The sequence below is a fragment of the Stegastes partitus genome, unplaced genomic scaffold (genome assembly GCF_000690725.1).
Source record: "Stegastes partitus isolate 25-593 unplaced genomic scaffold, Stegastes_partitus-1.0.2 Scaffold190, whole genome shotgun sequence".
Lineage (NCBI taxonomy): Eukaryota > Metazoa > Chordata > Actinopteri > Pomacentridae > Stegastes > Stegastes partitus.
In genome coordinates, this window is record NW_007577921.1 from 24606 (window position 1) to 47090 (window position 22485).

General features: G+C 42.5%; 2 protein-coding genes across 2 annotated transcripts; one reads left to right on the top strand and one right to left on the bottom strand.

Annotated features, from left to right (window-relative positions):
- Positions 1–2310: 2310 nt before the first annotated feature.
- map1lc3cl (microtubule-associated protein 1 light chain 3 gamma, like) lies at positions 2311–4139 on the bottom strand. The gene is made up of 5 exons (XM_008280322.1): positions 3844–4139; positions 3677–3732; positions 3482–3588; positions 2606–3247; positions 2311–2567 (listed from the first exon to the last, which is right to left on the bottom strand). The coding sequence occupies exons 1-4, from the start codon at positions 4127–4129 to the stop codon at positions 3058–3060; spliced, it is 639 nt and encodes a 212-aa protein (XP_008278544.1). The 5' UTR covers positions 4130–4139; the 3' UTR covers positions 2311–2567; positions 2606–3057.
- Positions 4140–9087: 4948 nt separating this feature from the next.
- LOC103356264 (flocculation protein FLO11) lies at positions 9088–22444 on the top strand. Its single transcript, XM_008280349.1, has 4 exons — positions 9088–9345; positions 16581–16800; positions 17891–18124; positions 18315–22444. Exons 1-4 carry the CDS (start codon positions 9088–9090, stop codon positions 20867–20869), a joined length of 3267 nt encoding a protein of 1088 aa, XP_008278571.1. The 3' UTR covers positions 20870–22444.
- Positions 22445–22485: the final 41 nt, after the last annotated feature.

Genomic DNA, 22485 nt, shown 5'->3' on the forward strand with positions numbered 1-22485 from the left:
CTTTATGTTTTCAGTTTGTCCATCCAGCCATCCCATTTATTTGAGCACATATCTCAAGGATGCCTTGAGAAACTTCCCTCAAATTTTGCACAATTGCTCACTTTGACTCAACGATAAACTGATGAGACTTTCCTGGTCAGAGGTCGAGGCCGCTGTGACCTCGCAAAACAGGTAGTAGTTCAATAATTGGTACGCTGATTATGACAGAAGTTCTCACAAATGTCTAATGTGATGAAATAATGGAAGTGTTGACATTTTATATCCAAAAGGTCAAAGGTCAACTTCACACTGATCTTTTAATGTTCTGAAAAAACTCTTTCTGACAGTTATTAAACAATATAACTCAGTCTAATCTTGGCTGCCTTTCTAATAAATTCCTCCTAAGTCTTTAGTACGTGTATTATATGAGTCAGGACAGATGTGGACATAGGCTGCAGCTTCACTGACTGAATCATTAAATATTTGCGACATCTCAAATAATAATAATGTCAGTGTAATCTCCCCTCTCCGCTATGGTGTTTTCTTCATTGTTTGACATTTACTGTGCCTCATGTTATTAATTTCAGTGATTCACCAATGCAACTGAAGTTTTATTCTGGGGAAAAGAAAAAAAAAAAAAACCTTTAAAACAAATGTTGCAAAGCAGGAAAGCAGTAACATAGTAGTGAGCTGTATGGCCTTACATACAAACACAGGTTACAAAATGTATATGATGGATGTAAAATTAAGAAAATATAGGGATTTATAAGGGATAAAAAAAAGATTATTAAAAAGATAATGTATAACTGGTAAAACAGCAATAAATATTGGTGTATGACTCTTGGATTTGCTTGCTTTAACCCTATTCAGGACTTTCATGTTGCCATATGAAGAAGGTCTTTCCACTGGACCCCAAGAAAGAATATGTGCAAAATATTTGTTGGTATTCATTGTAGACTACTACTATGTTAAATGCATTTTTTCTGTCAAGTTGATGTATTTTTGGTTCCAAATGCATGACAAATGTCCTCTTTTTGTATTTAAAACACATAATCTTCAACAATAAAAAACAATACCTGTCACCTAAACCAAATGGCCTGGGGTCCAAAAGTCCTGAACAAGGCTAAAGTCATAGAGAAGAAGTTCCTTAATTTGATGTCACACTGAAACCTCTTGCGTATATTTGAAGTGTGTGTGTGACATTTGTGGAACAGAAAACAAGGGGGGAAATTACAATTTCTTTTATTTTGGGTGCTGCTCGTAAACAGTGTGTGTTTCATTTTATTTCATCATTTAACCAATAGAGCAAAACCATCTTATTCTTCATTGTTTCCCATACAGACATCTGCATCTTCTTCTTTGCTGCTTATGTAATCTGCAGACTTGGTTTATTTAAATTGCAACAGCGATTAAAATTCAGTGAATAACTTGGATGTTTTATTTCTGTGAAAATGGAGCGAAAGCTTGTGTAAAATGCTGTAAAAGGATTGAAAAAAGAAAAACATTCATGCTCAAAACAACCATTTACCGCTGGCAGTAGTTTGGCGGTTCCTCCTGTTCAGGTACGATAATGTATTGCCAGAAAGCTGCTGGAATGGCCACAGTGGTGTGAAGTGGGAGGCAGTACGACTCCACATCCCTGCGCTTCTGTACGCCGTGTGTTTGGATAGCTGCCTCCCTTCACCACTGTATATCTCTCCTTTACATTGTTTCCTTTTTCCTGTCTTTCCCTGCGAAGACGTCACCGTTTTCCCCTCATCTCTTCTTCCCCTCTTCCTTCCTTTTTCTGCCACTGTTTATGGAGGGCAGCTTTTTTACAGTTTTTCTCATTCTTTGTTTTTGGTTTGTATTCCTGTCACTCCCCACCCCCGACTCATTCTTTCCCCTTGTCTCTCAGTATCTGTCTAAAAATAACCCCTCCAGCCCTCTGACACACTGACCCCTGCAGAGAGTTGACTGGGTCGGGCTTATGTAACACACTCACGAGGGGGGGGGAGTGCCACTTCTCAGAGGCAGGTGAGGAATGAAGCACCTGCATGTGTGAGTATGCAGGATGGGATGATGGGACTTCGAGTGTAGCCAACCCACTGCTGCAACATGGGTCACTATAGCTCAGTAAATACCCCAGAAAGCCCTGAAAGGTTATGAAATGACGTCTATTTTGATGGTGTTTTAACCCCGCATCATGTGTGACGACACTCTGCAGCCTGTTCAGCTCAACACATGCAAATTTCTAACCTGTGATATTATGAAGCACCACCAGTTCAGTTATATCACTACCTGTGCAATTAAACGCTTCAGGAGACTCGAGTAAATATCACACGAAATCAATACATTAAAAGGGCGAGACTTTATTTTGTGATTTATTTGGTACAGAAACACATCAGAGCAGCAATAAATGAAACCAAGTCAGAAATTCCTGTAATGACGAATCTGTGGGACAGTTTCACATTCTCGAGGGAGGACGAAGAAGCAATTAAAAAAAAGGAGAGGGGGGGATAAGTGCTAAGAAGGAGTTTGATTACCATCTAAGATATTTACCCTGTATTTGTCAGGTGGAGGAGGAGGTGTAGCTCCACTAGACAGGCTTCTACTGTCCTGCAGCTACAGCAATGTGAAAACACACTTTACTTGCATAGAAACCTAACAGAAGGGTAAATGCTGACATTATAATTTGAATATTTTCTTGTTTTTAGAACAGAAAAATCCCAACACTCAGTGTGTCGCAACTTCTACATTGTTCCCGTAGCTTAAAGAATGACTCAAGCAATTTTCTATATTGAGAAAAAACCCTTCTCTTACCAGAAATCATTATTTAAGCCAGTCACATAATCAATCAGTCCAAACCAAAGTCTTTAAAGGATGAGCCTTGTCCACCCCAGTGCGGTTTTGGCCAGCTGAGGAGCCAACAAACTGTTTTTATTTGTCTAAAAGTCCAGAGAGGTTTGATGAGGTAGGCAGATGTGCAGTTTTGGGGCTACAAAACAACAGCGTCTGTTTGGCTCAGTTGGTCCTTTTTCTCCAGTTTGACTGTGTGGCGTCTCCACTGTTGGTCAGTTCATTTTATGTGCGTCGGGCTCAGCAGGGCAGCCTCGCTGCCGGCTGAGGTGCTCCAAACATCTCCTGCGAGGCGTAGGTGATGTAGAGGAAGCCGTCGGTATCTCTGTAACGGGAATACACCTCCCCCATGCTGGAGGACATGCAGGACATGCTCTTCTCCGCCACCAGGAGGAACAGGGCCTGGGTGGAGTCCAGAGCGATCTTATTCCTAAAGGGAAGACAGTCGGAGAGGGCGGATTGAGGGCGGAAATCAGCAGAGATTTAGAGGACAAAGCAGGAGAGAATGTGAGGGAGGCAGAGGCGTGGAGAATTTGAGGGAACAAAGCACAATGTGACAGCTCGGGGGAGAAAGTGAAGAGAGGGGAGGGTTGGACTGAGAAGAAAAACAAGCTGCTCAAGGAGTTAGTCTGCGCCATGATGCAGTGAAGCACAGATCATTTACCTGAGCAGGCAGAGGAACTGACCCAAAGTGAGCTCGAAGGGAACCAGAAACTTAGTTTTGTCCAGCAGGGGTAGAGTCTTCTCACGGAGGTAACGTTCAACAATCACCTGAACACAACAACACACCAACTGGTAGTTTCAAAAACAGAAGAAATCAACTACATTTGCCAAAAAAACAGAATTTAAACCAACTCACAGGCAACTTGTTGGGGAATTTTGAGCGAATGCTGCACACTTCATCTTTTCTTGTTTCTAAGGAGACGTAGAATGCACTATTTTATACACATTTTACTCTTTAAAACGCACTGTGAGGTGAATTTCTTAATACAACTAGATGTAGCAGTGGAATAAACATTGTCTTACCGAGGCATTTCCTCTGCTTGAAGGGCATCATCTCCATGGATTTCTCGAAAGGAGCCATGCTTGCTTGTTGCTTGGGGCGGTTTGCAGACACCAGTGGAGGTGGAGGCGGTGTGGCGGTCTTGCCCGGGCTGACAGTGAAGTCCCCTCGGGTGGAAGTAAGCAAACCCCACTGAGCTGTTGCAACCACCAGCGTTTTATAGAAGGCCGAGCTGGGAGGAGCAGACATGTGACACCGGCAAACAAAGACACACTCCTCGTCCTGATGCGGGGATGCATCCGTGTGCATGTTCTTGCCCTCAGACCAGATTCACACGTACTGGTTATCTCATGGAGCATTCTCACAGCTGCTTGTGATATCGGCGCCACTGTCACGTACACAGAGAGGCCCAATAGGCGTAATAATGAGGGTAGCCCACCATGAAGAGCATAAAGAACACAAGACAGACGTACAACTGAGGTCTCCAGTGTCTGAATGAGGCCGGATGATCCAAACTGACACACTTAAAAACCTGGTGAGGCCTTTAACATGAGATTTGATTGTTGTGTAACTGATTAATGTGTTAACATCTGACCTTTGACCTCCCTGCCTGATGCTCATTTTGTCATCATGTGGACGAATCTTTTAACAATGACTGACGGTGATCAGGGTCAATAATAAGTGTTGCTGCAGGCAGTTTGTAGGATGCTGTAAATGTAAAGCACTGTGTTCTGACTGATGCAGTGTCTCCAAACGCATCCCATTTGGGATAATAAATATGAGAAGTAAGAAGTAATCAGACTAAACATGAGTATTATACACAGCTAGACAACACAGTGTTGGTCAGTGTTGAAAGTTTTCCCCTTTTATTCCTATTTAACATTGAATCATAGTCACTTACATTTGCCTTTTTTGACCAAGAATTGACGAAAAAAAGTATTCTTTCACATCAAAGTGAAAACAGTTTTCCAGATTTCTACAAAGTAACGTCAAGTAGTCAAAAATGTAAAATGCAAAACAAGTGATTGTTTACTAATTCATGCCCTTTATTAGGCAGATGCACCTTTGGATGCAATTACAACACTGAGCCTCTGTGGATGATCTCAGTCAGTCTTGCACATCTGGACATGTTATGATATGTTTTACAATACATTAACTGGCACTATGTTGTAGATATCTGTTTTCACTTTGTACATTTGTGTCAAAAAAGACAAATTAAATCGAACATGATTCAATGTTGAAAAGCAACAAAAGGACTTACTTTTTATGTATTGTCTAACTATGAGCTACTTATGATGCCCGCTTCACTGACTTTAAAGCATCAGCTCGGTTACATCATCAAGCATAAAACATGTAAATATATGAAACTGCTTAAATTGTTTTTAGCTGTCATTTACTTGGTCATCATGACAAGGCTGAATTCTATTTAGCTGTTTCAGTATGTTGGGTGTTGTTCATACAGACTTAGTGTTACACAGTCATGACATACTGGGACACTTGCACAGAACAAAGTTAGTAAAGTTTGCTTCGTTACCCTAGAAATAGCAAATTGACGAAACAATTTTACTTTAAGGTCTGTTTAGCAGCTGTTCTGGAGCTTTGAGTCAAATCACATGATCTCCATAAACAGATAGTCATGAAAATGTAAATGCTCCAGTTTCCATTGTTCAGCACTTTCTCATAACTTAAAGTGAGAAAACTACTGAGCAAAGTCCGTCTTCAACTAAAGACCATTTGATCAGAAGCTACAAGAACAGGTGATAAGGTTTTATCAGTTATGCTCAATACGATTACAAACTTTTTAAAATGTCTATCATCCTATAATATGAAGCACTAAAATATCAAAGAACACCACGTTGATAACATTTTTTCCTGAAGGTACTTCCACCATGTACAATCAAGCTAAAACGAATATAGATTAATGCAATGCAATAAAAGTCAACGGCAGTTATATTAAAACCTATTTAAAGAGGTGTTGGTTTAACTTTCCTTTTTTTGGAGGCTGTAGTTTGAGTTGCTGCTGAACTGGACTGTGTGATACAAAAGATGTGTTTCTAATATCCTATATGGCACATTGTAAATAAACTGGCAGCTGAGTTTATAAACAGTTTATCTCAGATTTGGACGGTTTCTCGGTTCAGGTTGCAGTCTGTGAACCACCAGAGTGTAGAAATGTAATTAAGGACAGATGCTCTGTTGTGGGTGAAGATCACCCTCTGCTGGTTGAGAAGTGGCTCCAAGCTGCTCTGGACATTGACAGATACTTTATTTGCTCATCTACAGCAGTCATATGAATGTCTTTTTTTTTTTTTTTTACAGCAGCTTCATTATAAAGTGATCAAATTCAAATAGTAAAAAAGACAAGATACAGATTTCTTTTGTGACGTGATAGTATTGATAAACTGCATGAAAAATAACAATGCATAAAAAATAATAGTGTCGTTCATTTGCTTTTAAAAGAATCTAAAGTGTCTCATATGAAACATGCTAAAGGTTTAATTGTGTATACTTAGGTAACTTGGTTTTAAAAAACTAAACTAAACTAATTAGGTCAAGATTATAAAGGTTTGGAATCAGATCTGCAAGATTTATGGAGACAGATATGTTGTATTTTACTGCCAGAAATTTTTCACAGCAGACATTTTTGATTGTGGCTGTAGGTAAAGTCCAGGTGTTACTAATCACATCAATGATGGCTCTGTAATGGTGAGACAGATCCTGAAACTGAAGCAGCTGTGAGTCGTTTGGTCAAAATGTCTTTGAGACAGAAAAGAGGTCGGGAAGTTTGCTGGAAATTTCTCCACACAAGGTCAAACATGGTCTTGAATGGCCCCTGGATGTCTGGATGTCTGGAGAAGGTGTCTGCTTTTTGGTAACCAAGCCTTCTTTAGAGGGAGACAGCAACTTATAATGATATTAAAACGATTTACTCATGTGAAAGAATATCTTAGAATTCTTGTATGCAAAATTAGCTCAATGTACTTAAAGTTCAGAGTTAAACCTGTTAGTCCTATACTTTTAATGAATATTGGCCAATGCATTAACGTTTAAGCAGCATTTTACTGTTGCAGCTGGTCGACTGCTGATAAAATCAATAATAGAACAGATGCATTGCAAAGTGAGTGCACAATTTGTATGTTAACACAGGTGTTTCCACCTATTAACCTGTTATTGTTCTAGAGCACAGAGTTTAGTGAAATAATTACATGCAACTCTGCCTCATTTGCACCTGACAGCAGGGATCAGCAGACAGAGCAATTGCAAACACCTGTGTGGGTCTGCAGAGTCTTTATGCTGCACAACCACACAGCTTTTTCTGTTTTAGCCCCAATTCACTGCAACAAATTCCCCCAATGTGTCGGTTTAAAGGGCTTTAAAAAGCCCACTTGTACAGATAGGACATAGTGTAACATTTCATCGTTTTCTAATGTTTTGTTGTTTCTATTTTTATAGTTTCATTATTATTTTATTGTCTTTTTTTAATGTTTTATTGTCACTTTCTTATGTTTCATACACTGTAATGTTTTCTAACTCACATCTAAACTTCAGTTTTGAAAGGTACGATAGAAATTTAGAAGTTTATTATCAACATAATTTTGTAAAGTTTAGTTGTCAGATGTAGACTTTATGGAGAAAAGGTACGCTGTAAAAAATGAAAAACTGAAAATCTCACATCACGGGTGTCAGAGAAAATGATGAAATACTGTAACGTTCAAAAACTGAAAATAACAGTGAATATGTGTAAAACTAATTTTTTTAACTGATTAAATATATTGAAGTCGTATCATCAACACTGTAAAAGAATGAATAAACATTTATAAAAACAGATTTTTTGTTTCACAATTGACATGTAAATTAATGTTTTTTTCCTCTGATTTAACTTGTTAAATACTATCATTTACCATTTTCATTCCTAAATATCAGTGTTTCTTCTTCCAAAAATTGACAATATTTGTAAAATAATGTTGATTTTCTGCTTTAAATACAGTAACTATAGTATCATTTTAGAGTCAAACGTTGCTAAAGAACAAATTGCCATCTATAAAAGTACAGGTTTTTGACATGGACATTATTTACAGATTGGGTCTGTTTTAAAAAGAAATGTGTACGTTAATACAATTTCTATGATTTTACTAGTTATTATATGCAATTGTAAAATACAAAAAACAAGGGAAATCTGTAAAAACAACAGGAAATAATGTACCATTTCCAATCTTAATTACACATATAATTCTTTCTTTGAAATAACAGAAAAAAAACAAACAATATTTTTGCTGATTTTAATATAGTAAAGGTTTGTTTGTTGAAAAACAACAATTTACCATCATAAAAGTAAAAATTTGTGATGTGGACATTATTTACTGTTTTTTGTTGTTTGTTTTTTATTAACAGTAAACATGTAAATTACTTATTTTAGTCTGTGACTTTACTAGGTATTATCTATAACAAAACAGGAACAGTCTGCAAACTAGCAGTAAATTATTCTTGTTATTTTTATCATCATCATTATTATTATCATCATCATCATCATCATCATCATCATCATCATAATAATAATGTTTAAATGGTTCATTTCTACAGTGTACACTTTGCTCTCATGTCCACAAGCAGAAACCAGGATGCAAACAGCAGCTGCCTGAAAGCTGCACCACTCTACATGTGCCAGGCTACATGCTGCTGCTCTGGACTTGAGGAATGAATCCTCTGCTGTCCAGGACACTCAAGTTGGACACTGTGGGTATTTTTCATGCATCTATTCGAAAAACTTGCCCGTCCAATCCGTGCTGAGCTCCGGCTGCAGTGGCTCCTCCTCTCCGCTGCTGCTCCCACATGTAACGTTAGCAGCCTGTCTGTCTGTTGCATTGTCTCATTGGGGACGCAGCGCACGGAGCGCAGCGCCGTGGACTCTCCACGGCACCGGCAGGCTGATTAGTGACAGAGAAAAAGGACAATGTTAACAGGAAACCGAGCCTGGGTTCATGAGAGGCATGGCTCGTTGATGTTTCTTCAGTGTGCCGGTGGATTCATTAATTCTGTGCCAGTCAGCGGGGCTGCCTGAGCTGCAGGCTGCATGGCACTACAGATGGACGGGATTACGTTCCCATTAATGTTGCGTTAATTCGAGCTGCTGCTATGTTCGTATCGCTCGTCCGGACCCGTGTTGCTCTACCGGGAGCCGCACCGTAGCCCGTTCCTTCCTCTCACCCGTTGCACGGTAGCTGGTCAGCGGTGCGCCCCGGTTCCGCCTGCCCGGCGCCCCGACAAGGATGGCCGCCCGCCGCGGCTGCGTGAACTCGCTCTGGTCGGGCAGCGAGCGCGTCCGCATTGGAGAGCGCCTCAAGGCGACACTGGCAGGGGTGCTGGAGCTAGAGGTGCTCAGGTGCAAACACCTGGAGATGGTGGACGGCGCTCTGGAGGACCGAGCCGCCAACGTCGTGGATGCACACGCGGAGGAGGGGAGCGGAACCTCGGAGAGCGCCGCCTCGGATGCCGAGCATGGCTCTGCGACATCCCGCAGGCAACAGGTCAGTCAGTGCGTCTGTCAGCTCGTTGCCCGGATCTCGACATGACGAGATTATTAAATATGGATGCGGGGATGATGGTGATCTGCCAACAAGCCAGTCCCTCTGCGGCTCCGCAGACAGATTTTATCGCTGCCTGGCGGCGCATGGCTGTGCCGAGGGCTGAATACCCAATTGATTGAGAAGGTGCCAGAGAGCAGGCAGCCCGATCATTATGTTCAGCAGCACTGTGTGACCGTCACATGGAGCAAATGTCATTGGGGTCAGGGAACCAGGACCGGCCCCTGTCTGGCTCCGTGCCCTGCCTCAAGGTTACAGCAGGCTGTGGTGGGATACAGGCGCTCCAGTCAGGTGCAGGTTTAACGCAGCAGCCAGCAAGCAGACAGGGCTGCATTTCCTGGCTCTGGCTGCTAAGCTCATCAGCTCTAAAGGTCACTTTGACACCCAGTTTGCATTTAAATTACACTGATCACGCTATGAAGCTCTGCTCCATCAGCAGCTCTCCTAAAAGAAAAAAAAAAGTGGAGTTGTGAAATTTTCTTGTGAAATCCTAAAAGCTCCAGTGGAGTGAGACCTCCTCAATGAGGGGCTATGAGCTGAGGCGTTATTCAAACACACCATTAAGCATCCTTCTTTCTCAAAGTTTCCCTGAAATGGATATGCAGGTCTTTTTGTGTTGAGAATGTGGGGAATGTGGGTTGACATGTAATACAGGAGGGCAGGATGTGAGCAGGTCCCATCCTGAGGCCTGAATGCTGAGGCTGGAGCTGCTCCGCTCCTTGTTTTGTGCACATGAACTAAATTTGAACCTGTGAAGTCATCAACATGTAGAATCTGAGCGACTGTTGTTGCAACCACCGGGGCTGTCGGTTCGGAAATGCATTATTAATCTAAAATGAGCATTGGCAAGAAAACACAGAATTTTAAGAGCAAGGGGACGACTAGTGCTGAAAAACATGTTGATTAGAGGACTGACAGAAACAGAATCAAGAAGATATTCATGAAGATTTGCAGATTTCTTTTCTGTCATATATGAAACAATATATATTTTGCTCTGACCTGTTTGTTGGGGAAAACAAGCAACCTCAGCACCTTAATTTTGACATCTTAGTCCAATTATTGCTCGAAAATAATTTATTGCATGAATAATGAAAATAATGGTGGGTTTCAGCTTTAGGAAACACGACGGTCTTTGATATTTTTTATAGGCCACCAATCTCTATACTTTTCTACTAAATTCACAACCTCTTTAAGTTGAAATGATCCTCTTTTCTGCAGTTAAATTGCTCTTTAAGACCAAAACATCATCAAAAAATCATGAGAGAGAGACTTTTTTTTCCTGGGGATTGCTGCATTGGACAGAAAGTGTAGTGTGATGTTGTACTAAATGAGTCTCCCTGGGATTATCTGTGATCATGTCCAGACCTGACAAACCGGTGACATGATGGGTTCAGGTTGGATTTAGAGCTGCAAAGGTTAATAGATAAGTCGATCTGTCATGTTCTCGTGCAGGTATGCCAAACATTTTCTGGCTTCAGCTTAAGCAGATTAATCAATAATGGGGAAAAAATCATTAGTTGCAAATTCTAGTGATACTTCAGCTCTTTCCTGTGGTCGTGCGACACTGATTTCCAAACATTCTAGCAACTTTCCACAACATAGATGGCCTAGTTTTATGAAAGGACCATCTTCGCAGCAGTGATTTTGTTGTACAAGACCTAAACCCTCATCAGAGATGCTGCACAGTGTGTGCACACTTGTTTTTCTTTGCAACTAAACCTCCCTGCATTGCAAATAAAGTGCACTGCTGTGCATGTTATTTTGCACCAAATCAGTTTGTAATGGATTATCTCTGGATTGTTTCCAGATTTGACAAACCAATGATACTACAGGTTCATGTTGTGTTTCAGGGTCTGCTGCTGTTTGGCATTTATTTATTTATTTATTTATTTATTCAGCTACAAAACAAGCTGTTGCCAACAACATGTCGCTGTGATTCTGAGACAGTAACTCATCACAGTCACTTTGCACCAACTGTTATTACACTGTGAATATGTGTTCCTGATAGCAGTGAGCGCCGTTAGTCAGCAGCCTGCAGCATATTAATACATGTTCCGTCTGAACCAGGCTTCAGCTGAGGTCACCTCCGCAAAACCGTGCATTTATTCGACAAACTAATATGAAATCACCTCCCTGAATAGGCTGCTGCAGAGAGCGGGCAGCACTTGAAGTAATGAATCAGTTTTTTTGTTTTTTTTTATCAGCACAGGGACAGAAATTACAGTCCCATCTGAGAGAGGGCATCTGCATGGAAGCGCGTCTCATAATGTGCCGCCTTCCTCACCGCCCACCCACCAACATCTCCTCTGTGGTTCCCCCCGTGGTGCTGAGAGATCCCGTGGAGAGGCCGAGCAGCATTGCTCATTCTCACCTCTGAAGGGAGCTGCTGGTGTAGCAGAAGCGGCTGGCACGCTGCCCTTTTGCCCAAGCCGGTCCTCACCAACACACACAAACGCAACAATATTTGCATTAATGGAAACAAATTGCTGTGTTGGTTGCAAAAGATGTAGTTTAAATCTGCTGGAGAGAGAGAAAAAGAAAGTGGATGGATGCCTGCTGTTTTGTTTACTAGAAGAGTGAAATTTCACCTTCAAGCCCATTATATCCATTTTACCTTTAATTCATTACTCACTGCTTTGAAAAATGCAGGTTGTTCGGCTTTTAAAAATATATTGTAAGCCAAGGATTTGGTGACTAATAACATAATGCGCTCTCCTTTAACACCAGCTTTGTTTTTTTTTGTTTTTTTTTTAATCATTTTGGAATTAAACTCTTGAAATGTGATTCACCTTTTCTCTCTCTAACAGCAGCGAGAGAGAGCAAATCCATATTTAGCAGGTCAGGATTATGGCTGTGTGGTTTCATCTGTGATGGAAAAACCCAGTTTTAAACAACTCCTTTCAACCATACGATGCGTCCCAGCATTTGTGAAGCATTCAGGTCTCTAAACAATGCTTCTTCAATATTGTTTGTGGAAAGAAAACACATTTCATTTGCATTAATGTTATAAATAATTCAGTTTTGTGCAATCCGTTTGTATAAATAGAACAAGCTTTGATTTGTCGAATCTTTACTGAATGTTAAACATTCTGAACGTATTGCACAAAGTAAAAGAAAACCTGTCAGCAGCTCTTCTTGCCCACAAAATGGATGTCAAGGCCGAGTTGGTGGAATCTTCATTGTTGCTGTTCGGTGTTCAAAAATAAAATCCTTCTGGCTGGTGATAACACGTCGAGGACAGGAGTGGGAGAAGTAGGGAACATGCTGCAGAGCTTCCCTTAATTATACAACAGAGCTGCAACGATTAGAAGATTAATCGATAGACAGGAAATTAACAGCAGCTATTTTGATCAAATCTTTTCGGACTGTATATTCGCTTGTTTCAGCTTCTCAAATGACAAAAACCAGTTGACTTTTCTTGTCTTGCCTGAGCGTTATTGGATTTTTGGGGCAGAATTTTAGAGAGTAAAAAACTCAGATATTAATATATAGGCCAATATTTTTTCTGCTTGCTAGTATGTTATATTGAAAAGGGTAAATGATGGCATCAGTGTTTATTAACTTTCCACCAACGTGTTTCACAAACTAGTTAGTGACTCAAAGACTGACTCAGCACCACCATCTCTGCTACATGTGCTGCAGATAGTACTGAAAGGGCTGGAAGCAATGAAGTCGGAGCTGCTCTGCTGCACAACGTTTATGATGAGAAGTTTTATTTTGGCGTACATTAAACAACATATATGCAGATTTATTGTTGACAGGTCGACTGATATATCAGTCAAGCTGTAGTCTTACACTGTTGTAAGTTAAATATATTTGAATTTTTGGCAAAAAGAAAGCAGCTGGGGAGACTGACTTTGTGTTCATGAAACTGAGGTTAGTATTTTTGGGGCTGTTTTATAGACCAAATGACTAATCAATTACTTAAGACAATGAATCAGTAATAAGGATAATTGTCAGGTCCAGCCCTAATGAGCAGCATCCACAGTGCTGTGTTGGCTCTCACTGAAGGCAGCCTGTGTTGAAATTAGGTTCAGTATTGGAAAGCATCATCTTACACGGAGAACAATTATCCCGACTTGTGGAGTGAGACAGCTTTTGTTTCTCTGTGCTTTTTGCCTCGGGATCTTTCCGAGTTCACAGAAAAAAGTCTGTAATGTTGATACTTTTTTTGTATGTGAAAGAAGCACCTGACTGTTTCAGAAAAAGCTGGAGTGCATCAACTCCGGTGGTGAGGATGAAGATGCACCGCGTGGGCTGTCTATAAATTTCAATATCACATTAATAATGCATGAAACAATAAATAAAGTGCCGTGCTGAACGAGCAGCCAAGCGTTCGCACCGTCCTGCACTGTTTGTCCAAATTATTGTGCCTGGACGTGGCAACCGCTGCAATTTGTCTTTGCTGATTACATAATGCACCTATTAAGAGGAGGTGTGTTGCTTGTGCAGCTGCGATCGCTGTAGGATTATTATCCAATCGACCCATACATTTCCTACACATTGCTCCAGAAGAGCTGCACTACTCTCACATGGAGGAATATCATATTACAGAGCTCTCAGCAGACCCCCACCCTCATGTCTGTCAGCCTCCTATGATTTGATCATGTGTAACATTATACCCTGTAATGCATTATGCTGTTGAGGGACAATATGGAGAGAGATTTTGGCGGATACTGGAACATTGGAGGGACTTTTTAAAAGCTTATTTAAGTAGAAAAGTAAAGTTAAGGCCCGTACATGTGCAGGATTAGGAACATATGTGCCGTTGTGGCGGAAAGAAGAATCAAACATGCGAGTGAAAGTCATGATTGCAATGTGTGTGTGTGTGTGTGTGTCTGTGTGTGTGTGTTCAGGCTGAGTTAAATCTTTCGCCAGGCCTGTTGTGCTGTTGTGGGTCTGTGTGGGAGGAGAAGCGAACGAGAGTTAGAGAGCGAGCAGCTGTAGCTATGGTGAGTAGGGGGCGGCTGGCTCGGAGGATATTATAGAAGTGGGAGAGAGGGGAGGGGAGAGGAGGGGAGGGAGGGGGGATTATTTGTCAAGGGGAGTGTGGGGGAGGTGGGGGTCCTTCAAGATGCCCTTCTCTCTCACCCGGCAACCGCTCACCCCCTCCTCACCTCACCCCTCCCTCCCTCCGTCCGCCGCCCTCACTCACTCGGTGAGTCACTCTCTTATTTTTCTGTCTCTGTTTTTGTCCCTCTCGCTCGTTTTGGTCACCCACTCAGCCACGACTCACTGTAGATCCACAGGAAACAAAAAAGGAAAAAATAAATACAAAAAAAACGGGGGACAGGAGGCTCTTTGCAGAGCTGTGAGAAGGAGAGCAGATAAGTCAGGCCAAAGTCTGAAACTCTTTCACCCACTTCTTCCCCTCAGTCCATCCCCCTTCTTCCCTTCTGCCACCGCGACCACTCTTTGTTACGTCATCTGTCTTCTCCCTTTATCTTCTGAATCCCCCTCCTCTCCCGTCGCCCCGGCGGTGAGTCACTACCTGTATTGTTTCCTCAGTAACAAGAGGACTGATCAGTGCCACTCACAGTGTTGCTGTTGTCTGGGCTCCATCAGGCTAATGCAGGGGCTGCTGTCCTGCAGGGATGGGTAGGGGATTTGGAGGATAATTGGAGGAGGGGGGGTTCACTCTACTGAGCCCTCACTAATCTGGGAAATGGAGGCACTTTGCTAACTTGATGGGGTGATTGTTGTTCTTGTTGTTCTGTGGGGGGGTGAGGGGCCTCATTCTTGACTGTTCCGGTAAGTGTGGCGTGACGTCATCGGACTGTGTGCCGAGTAAACGATATCACGGATGAACAGCTCTAATCGCCTTTTCACACGGGTTTAATTGTGTCTCTGCTCAGCAAAGACATGCAGAAAGTACAAAACTGTGTGTGGCCCTACAGTCATTGTACACTTAAGGGCAACTTATTTCCATTTCATACTACGTCTTACTTCTACTCTACTAGATTTCAGAAGAAATATTGTAGTTTTGATGCCGCAGCTGTGGTTACTAGTTCTTTTTCTGATCATGATTTACCATTAAAAATGCAATACTGCACAGTGAAATGTTAAAGATGCAGAGGTTCTCAGCCTTTTTACTTTCTTGTGATGCCTTATAGTAAAGCAGTTGTGTAGCTGCAGCCCTGTTGCAACAGTTTTACCAATCTAATTACGCAACACAGTAAATAGTTGTATCGGAGACAAACAACTGCTTTTGATAGCTGTACTTTGACTTCCAATGACTTTTACTTGCAATGGAGTATTTTCACATAGTTGAAGTAGAACTTATTAACAAAGTTCCAGGGTGTTTTATTGATTATACTTCAAGTTTGCTAGAAATGCTGTTTTTTTTCCCAGTTCTCATATATTAATGGAAAGTAAATCAATATAACTGACTTCTGGTGTAATCGTGTTGTGATCAGTCTCGCTCAGATTTAACACCGTGATCATATGTTCACACCTTCACCATCGAACCCAGAGGTTTTTCAAAGATAGAGGTGGGCGTTCTCAGGCGAAAGTGAGAAAACATTACATTAGTTATAAAAAGGAGATCATGTAGAATAGCAGAAATATGTGATTTAGGTAAAGAGACTTTCCTAGAGTCAGAACTAATAGGATATTGTTTTTTTATGTATTTTGTGGAGTCTGTCTTGGCTCAGATTTTGGTCACCTACAGGATCAAATAACATAATCACATTCCCATTGGCATCGAGGAATTAAACAAAACTGAACGACTAAACAAAGTGGGAGAGCAGGGGATTATTTTTTCTAAGCTTCTAAGTTTCAGACTTTGAAAACCATCTGATTTAACCTTACGATGAACTGACGATGCATAACAGTGGACCACAGTCATTGTTGTGAAGATCACTTTGAATAATTTGTGTGTTTAACAGTCTTCATAAAATTTGCAATTTTTTATGTTCCTGAAGCCACATCTTCTGACAGATTTAGTCAGTTGTCAAGGAGATGGTTTAGTTCGTTATCATGCATCAACATATTTTATTTCAGTCATGACAATTCACCATGTCTCTGCTCCACTAATACCTGGTCAGTAATTTTAAAGGTGTTTATGTGTGATTTTGCACATTACAGTGATAATGATTTTCAGTTGTGTTGCATATTATGTCCAGTTGATTTTGTCACTATTACTCAGCTCTAAATTATTCTGTTTTTCTTTTTTTTAGGCTCCCTCTCCCACAGATACAATGGTCCTGCCCTGTCAGAGCAGCCCAGAGGACTGTGGCAGTAGTTCGGGGGATGGACCGGTCCACTTGACATCTGGCAGGGGGAGTAACTCACGCTGGTCCACTCTGTCATGGGACGCCCCATCAGACCTTCTCTCTCCCCCGACCCCAGACCTCAGTGGTGTGGTCCACTTGGACAGTGACTCCAGACCGAGTTCAGGTAACTGAACACCTACACAGTTGTTTTCAGTGGTCAGAATGGTAGATGTGATAACAGCACTGACGTGTTCAATGACCAACAGTTTGTCACCTTCTGATCTAACAAAAGCTCACCTTGAGAGATTTCTCATTAAACATTAACCCCACTCTTTTTACCTGTGTTTACTTGCACTCTATGTGACTTGACGCTGACTCATTCCACTTCTTTTTTGCTGTCAACATTTCAGCCTCTCTTGTCAAACTCTTATCCAGTCTCTGTAGCTCTGCTCCCTGTGCCTCTAAAAGCGTTTCTTTCTCTGTGTACTCGTACATATTTTGTAACTATACTTTTTCTCTTTCCTTAAAACTTCGCAAGCAACAAAGTTTAAAACTAAGAATTCAAAGGTGTGACTTTTTTAAAAATTAGAAGTTATTATAGAACTTAGCTTTTTACTTATTCAAATCTACATTTCCATTCTGATTTTTGTAATATTGTGGGAGAAGTTGAAGAGTTCACAGCTGTTGTATTTTCGCACGGCACTTCCCCTCACTTTACTTGTTAGTCAAATATTGGACTCAGTCCTGTGACGCCTTTCCCCTGGAATTTTTATGAAGTTTGAGTTTCTGTAGGAGATGTCTCCTCTTTGTTTAGCTTTTTTTTTTTCTTCACTGACCTTAACTACCCATTTGTCCATGTAGATGGCCTAACTAAAGACACAGTGTTTGGATGTAAAACCTAGTGGTGAAACGTACAGGAGCAGACCTGAATACAAAGGAGCAGCACTAATGACAGTCATTTCTATTGTTTTTTCTTCTTCTTCTTCCTCTCTTTTACCATTTTTTAAAATCAGCTTTCACAAGTAGTGACATAGGGAGATATGCTTTTGTAAGCAGGCCACAAGAGATGAAAAATAAAAGTCAGTAAAGGCAAAAAAGTAGGAGTAGGCCCAGGGGTAAGAGCAATATTTAAAACAGAGAATTCTGAGAAGAGTCACGACTCTCGTTTGCTTTATTCCCAAGCCTAAATCATTAGCACCTCTGGGCATTATAGAAAACTTGCTTGCTGCTTTTATGACTCACGTGTATCCTGATTTTTTTTCTCTCTTGTCCAGGCTTTTATTCAGTGAGCGGGAGCTCTCTGTCAGACTCTTGTTACTCTGTGTCCAGTGAGGCGGCGCATGGAGGATCAGGGCCACCGGCCAGACCCCTGAAGCTGTGGGAGCAGGTTCCTCCGTCGGTGGACAACACTGACATCCTGTGGTCAGAAGGTGCAGTGCAGCTGCAGCAACCTGCACTACAGAACAGCCAGGAGGACGCTGAACCAGCAGAAGAGACACCAGTTTCAGGTGAGCTGGTATAAATCCATCTATGTTTTTCAGTGCTCGCTTTAAGATGGTTCAAAAGGGTTGAATAAAGATAGGTAAAAATAACATTCTGACCATGAACATTTGGTACAGATGCAGTTAGAAATGTTAACCATAATCATGATCTTAATTTTGGTAATTTGGTCTGAAATTCTTCTCTTGTCTCCTACAGTCCCAAGTGACCTTGAAGCAACTGGGCTGAGTTTTCTGTCAGACCTTTGCTCAGGGCTGGGTGACTCCCTGATTTCTTCTCTCCTACCACTTCTCAACCCTGCCCCCCCCTCCTCTACTTCATCCCTTCATCCAAAACCCCAGCTGGACCCTCGCTACTGCACAGACCTGGTGTCTCGTCGGACCAAAGAGGTGTACTCCTACCCAAGCCCATTGCATGCTGTTGCCCTCCAGAGCCCCCTCTTCACCTCCCAGAGCCAGGAGCAGTCAGCCTCAGCAAGCCCTGAAGGACCCCAGCATGATGAATCGACAGAGTCACAGAACACTGATGCAGCTCTGTCTCTCCAGCCTCAGCAGCCCCCAACACCTGCCTCCTTCACCCAGCTGGAGCAGTACATATCTCGGTTGGCTCGCCAGTACCACACTCGGACAACCTCCTCCACCTCTGATCTCACTTTAGCTGCCACCCCTGGTCCATTTACACGCAGAGGCCTTTGTACCCCTGGCAAAAGTCATGGTTCCACCCAGTCACTTTCTGCCTTTGAGAGCCGCAGTACACCTTCCACCCTGCCACCAGGCAGCATCACACCCTGTAAGTCACTGCTGGGGAACTCCGCCAGAGTTAGCCTCAGCACCACTGGGAAAAAGGGCACCAGGAATTCAATCAACCTGGGTAACCTTCCATCAGCAACTGGAGAGGACTTGAACATAAATCTGCATCTTAACCTCAATTTGAACCTGACTCCTGGTTTAAACTCTGGACGGGGTCTGGTGGACAATTCCAAAAATGGCAGTTGTGGAGCTTTGAGGGCTGATTTTCCTACAACTTCTACTGCCTCTGCCTCATCACTTTCTTCTGCTACACCAACCCCAGCAATGAGATCACGTCCTCGCATTTCAACTTGCCCAAGCAGCCTGAGCCACCGCAGTTCCCTGGAGGTCCCTTCAGGGTCTGGGACCAGTTCTGGGTTTGGATCATCTGCCTTCTGTCGCTCATTAGACTGGAGCTGCGGTGCGCCATCTGAGACTGGACAATCAGTGTTTGGGACAAATGCTGGATCAGCTCCTGGGTCTCAGCGCAGCAGCTTAATCCAAGAGTCCAGCTCTAGTCCCAAATTAAGTGAAGACTCCCCCATGGTGGGGGAAATCTCCCGCCTCTCTGGGCTGTCTAGAGCTGTTGTGGTAGGACTAATGGAACAAGGTGTGGAGCTGGATATTGACTGCTTCCAAACAGATACTACAGGCGAGGTGAGGGGTCACAGTAAAACTCACTTGACAGCCCAGGCAGATCAGTCACTTGACTATACCAGACTGACGGACCTGAATCCCCAGAGACCAATACAGCTCTCTCTTAGTGTCACCCATTCTCCACAGTCTCAGTCCAGCCTCACCCCTCCTCGCTCACACTCCAGCAGCCCCATACACCCCTACCAGTCCATCCACATTCCCTCTCCCCACTACTCATCACACTGCCACTACCAGCAAATTCCTTCCCCATCTGACCTTCCCTCATCCACGGCTTCCTCTCCTGCCTCCCGCCCTACACCAAGGGGTCGCTCCCCACCACGCCCTCTCCAGCCATCCCCCCTGGGTGCTACCCCCCTCTCGGTTTTCCGTCGGGATGCGCCCTTCCAGTGCTCCCTGCCCCGCACCATTACCAGACCCTCTCCTTTTGAGCATGGCGGCATCCATCCAAGAGGTGGATCCCTTCGGCAGAGTGGGGGAGGAAATGAAGGTAGTAGCAAGTGGAAGAGGGGTGAGGGAGATGGGCTCTACAGGGGGAAGCATGCCTCTCATAAGTTGATCAGGGCTGCCACAGTGAGCAGCTATGTCAAGAGAGAGGACTACAGCTCAGTTTGGGGGGAGAATGAGGAGAAGTTACAAATGGCAGCTCAGACAGCGAAGAAGTCCTCCAGTAAACTCTGGAGGGGTTTTGAGGGACGTCTCTGGGGCAAAGAGTCTGAAAGCGAAAAGGAGGAGATGGACAGAGCTGAGTACGGCTATGGCTGGAGGAGGAACAGCGTTGGAAGCTGGAGGAGGGAGCACCGAAGGGCGAAGGCTTCATCCAGCGGTGGTGACAAGAGGCCAAAAGTGGATAACTCCCCCATCTTCTCAAAGAGGAGGGGGAAGGAGGATGGGGAAAGACGCAGCTCCAGCCTCAGGCTTTCCAGAAGGGCTCTGTTCAGGAGTGAGTCCCAGGGCTTGCTGGTGCCTCGTAACCACAGTGAGGAGCCAACAAAGCGGGCGCACTGGGTTTCCTCCTTGGATGTGGGGCAAGGGGGCCTGGGGATGAGCAGAGATGAAGGCGTAAGACTTCTGAGAGCAAAGGGAGAGGACAAACGGCTGTCCTCCACCGCCAGCCTCTTTAACCTCTCTCGTTCTCAGAGCCTCGAAGGCAGCTGCCATTCACTCTCCCCTCTCTCTTCCCCTTCATTTTCTCCTTCCCCTCCTCCACGGATGCCCCTCCAGCGCTCCCGATCACTGAGGGATTTGGGGAGGAAAGTGTTTGGCTCCATGAGGTCCCTGAGTCTCAAACGGAAGCCATCAAAGAAGTGACACTTGTACAATAAATGAACATCAAAGTAGATGCATCTTCCATGTGTTACATTTAAAACACCAGTGATGTTTAGTATTATATTTGATGTAAAAGGAAGTGCCATCATTTTGGACTTTTCAGTCTTCAAAGTTTTATGACTGATCAGATAGTTACACTGCCTCTATAAAACTGGCCATAAGATATCCATCAGGATTTCATTCATCAGCACCATGATGAAAGTTCCTCTCAGGCACATAAAGTCTGTAACACCTGCTATTAATTTTGTTCATAGAATATGTCATTCATTCATTCAAGTAATGGTTTTGTAAAATTTGAAAGACAAGCTACTTTTTATAAGCTCCTAAAAAAACTACAAAAATGCCTGTCAAATTCCTCTAAACATGTTCTGCTGGAGTGCTTTGAAGCTTTGTGGAAAACCATGTATTGTAAACTGTGCGCCCTACGGTAGCAAGCAAGAATGCTGTAGGATGCAGCACAACCCACAGAGAAATGTGAGTAAAGGAAATTTACAGATGGATGACACATTAAAGGAAAAACCTAAACCTTTTGGCCTTTCAGTGAGGTGATCTAGTGGCTTTGTTATGCTTTGGGGAGCATTTTGCTGCCATGGTTTTTGTTTACTTGTCTCCTGAGAGGAAGTGATCACTGCAAATCAATATAAAGTTGCTCTGAGTGATCACCTTTATCCTATGGTGGGATTGGTCTCATGTAGGATGACAGGGTCCCCATATATATAATAAGGCATTAGGGGTCACTGAATAGTTTGATAAAGATGATGTGAATCATGAGGTATGGCCTTTCCAGTCACCAGATCCCAATCCAACTGAACAGCTAGAGGATATTTTGGACAAATGAGGGAATATATTTTTGACGAACGCTGTTCATCCCTCCAGCAGAGTTCCAGGGCTTAGAGAACCAATGCCGAGGAGCACTGAAATTATTCTGGTGGCAAGTGATGACTCAACACCTTACTAAGACACTTTATGTTGGCTTTTCCTTTAATCTGTCACCCAGCTGTAAGTGACCAGTTTATTTAGGGTTGAAAAATTCCTTTGAGGAACTGCAAGGAACTACAGTCCTTTAAAATCGTCCTTAGTATTGGTTTGAGTGGAGTTTTTCTTTGTGTGAATGCTGTTTTAAAGGATCTGTCAACTCAACATTAAAATTATTCTGGGATCCTTTCATGGGAGAAAAGTATCACAATTTGAAAATACTTAAAACTAACTTATAGTATTGACTGTAAGAAGCTTCATTACGAAATAGTTCAGCCCTCCTTTAACCATGAGTATGGATGTGTATGTGCACACTCCCCTTTTGCATGCTGCTCTGTGACTTGTTCAGTGATTATAGCTATTGTGAGAATGTGATATTCCTCTTTGATTATAGGTAATATTGCCTCTGAAGTACAATCATATTGGCCAAATAATGACCAAAACCAAGCAAATACTCTTTAACTTGATATTTTGCTCAGGATTTTGAAATAAATATTGAATGATTAAAATACTGATGAATTATTTGAGAAAAATTTGTGGCTTCTCATGGCTTATAACTAATAAAAGAAACTGATAACTAAATTGTGCCTGAAATACCTGCGTTAATTAATTCTTTATTTTTA

Coding starts and splice junctions, on each gene's coding strand:
- map1lc3cl (XM_008280322.1), bottom strand. CDS start 4,129: ATGCACACGGATGCATCCCCGCATCAGGACGAGGAGTGTGTCTTTGTT. Junction 3,589..3,676: donor AATTCCCCAACAAGTTGCCT/GTGAGTTGGTTT, acceptor TGTTGTGTTCAG/GTGATTGTTGAACGTTACCT. Junction 3,248..3,481: donor CAGTTCCTCTGCCTGCTCAG/GTAAATGATCTG, acceptor TCTTCCCTTTAG/GAATAAGATCGCTCTGGACT.
- LOC103356264 (XM_008280349.1), top strand. CDS start 9,088: ATGGCCGCCCGCCGCGGCTGCGTGAACTCGCTCTGGTCGGGCAGCGAG. Junction 16,801..17,890: donor TGACTCCAGACCGAGTTCAG/GTAACTGAACAC, acceptor TCTCTTGTCCAG/GCTTTTATTCAGTGAGCGGG. Junction 18,125..18,314: donor AGAAGAGACACCAGTTTCAG/GTGAGCTGGTAT, acceptor TGTCTCCTACAG/TCCCAAGTGACCTTGAAGCA.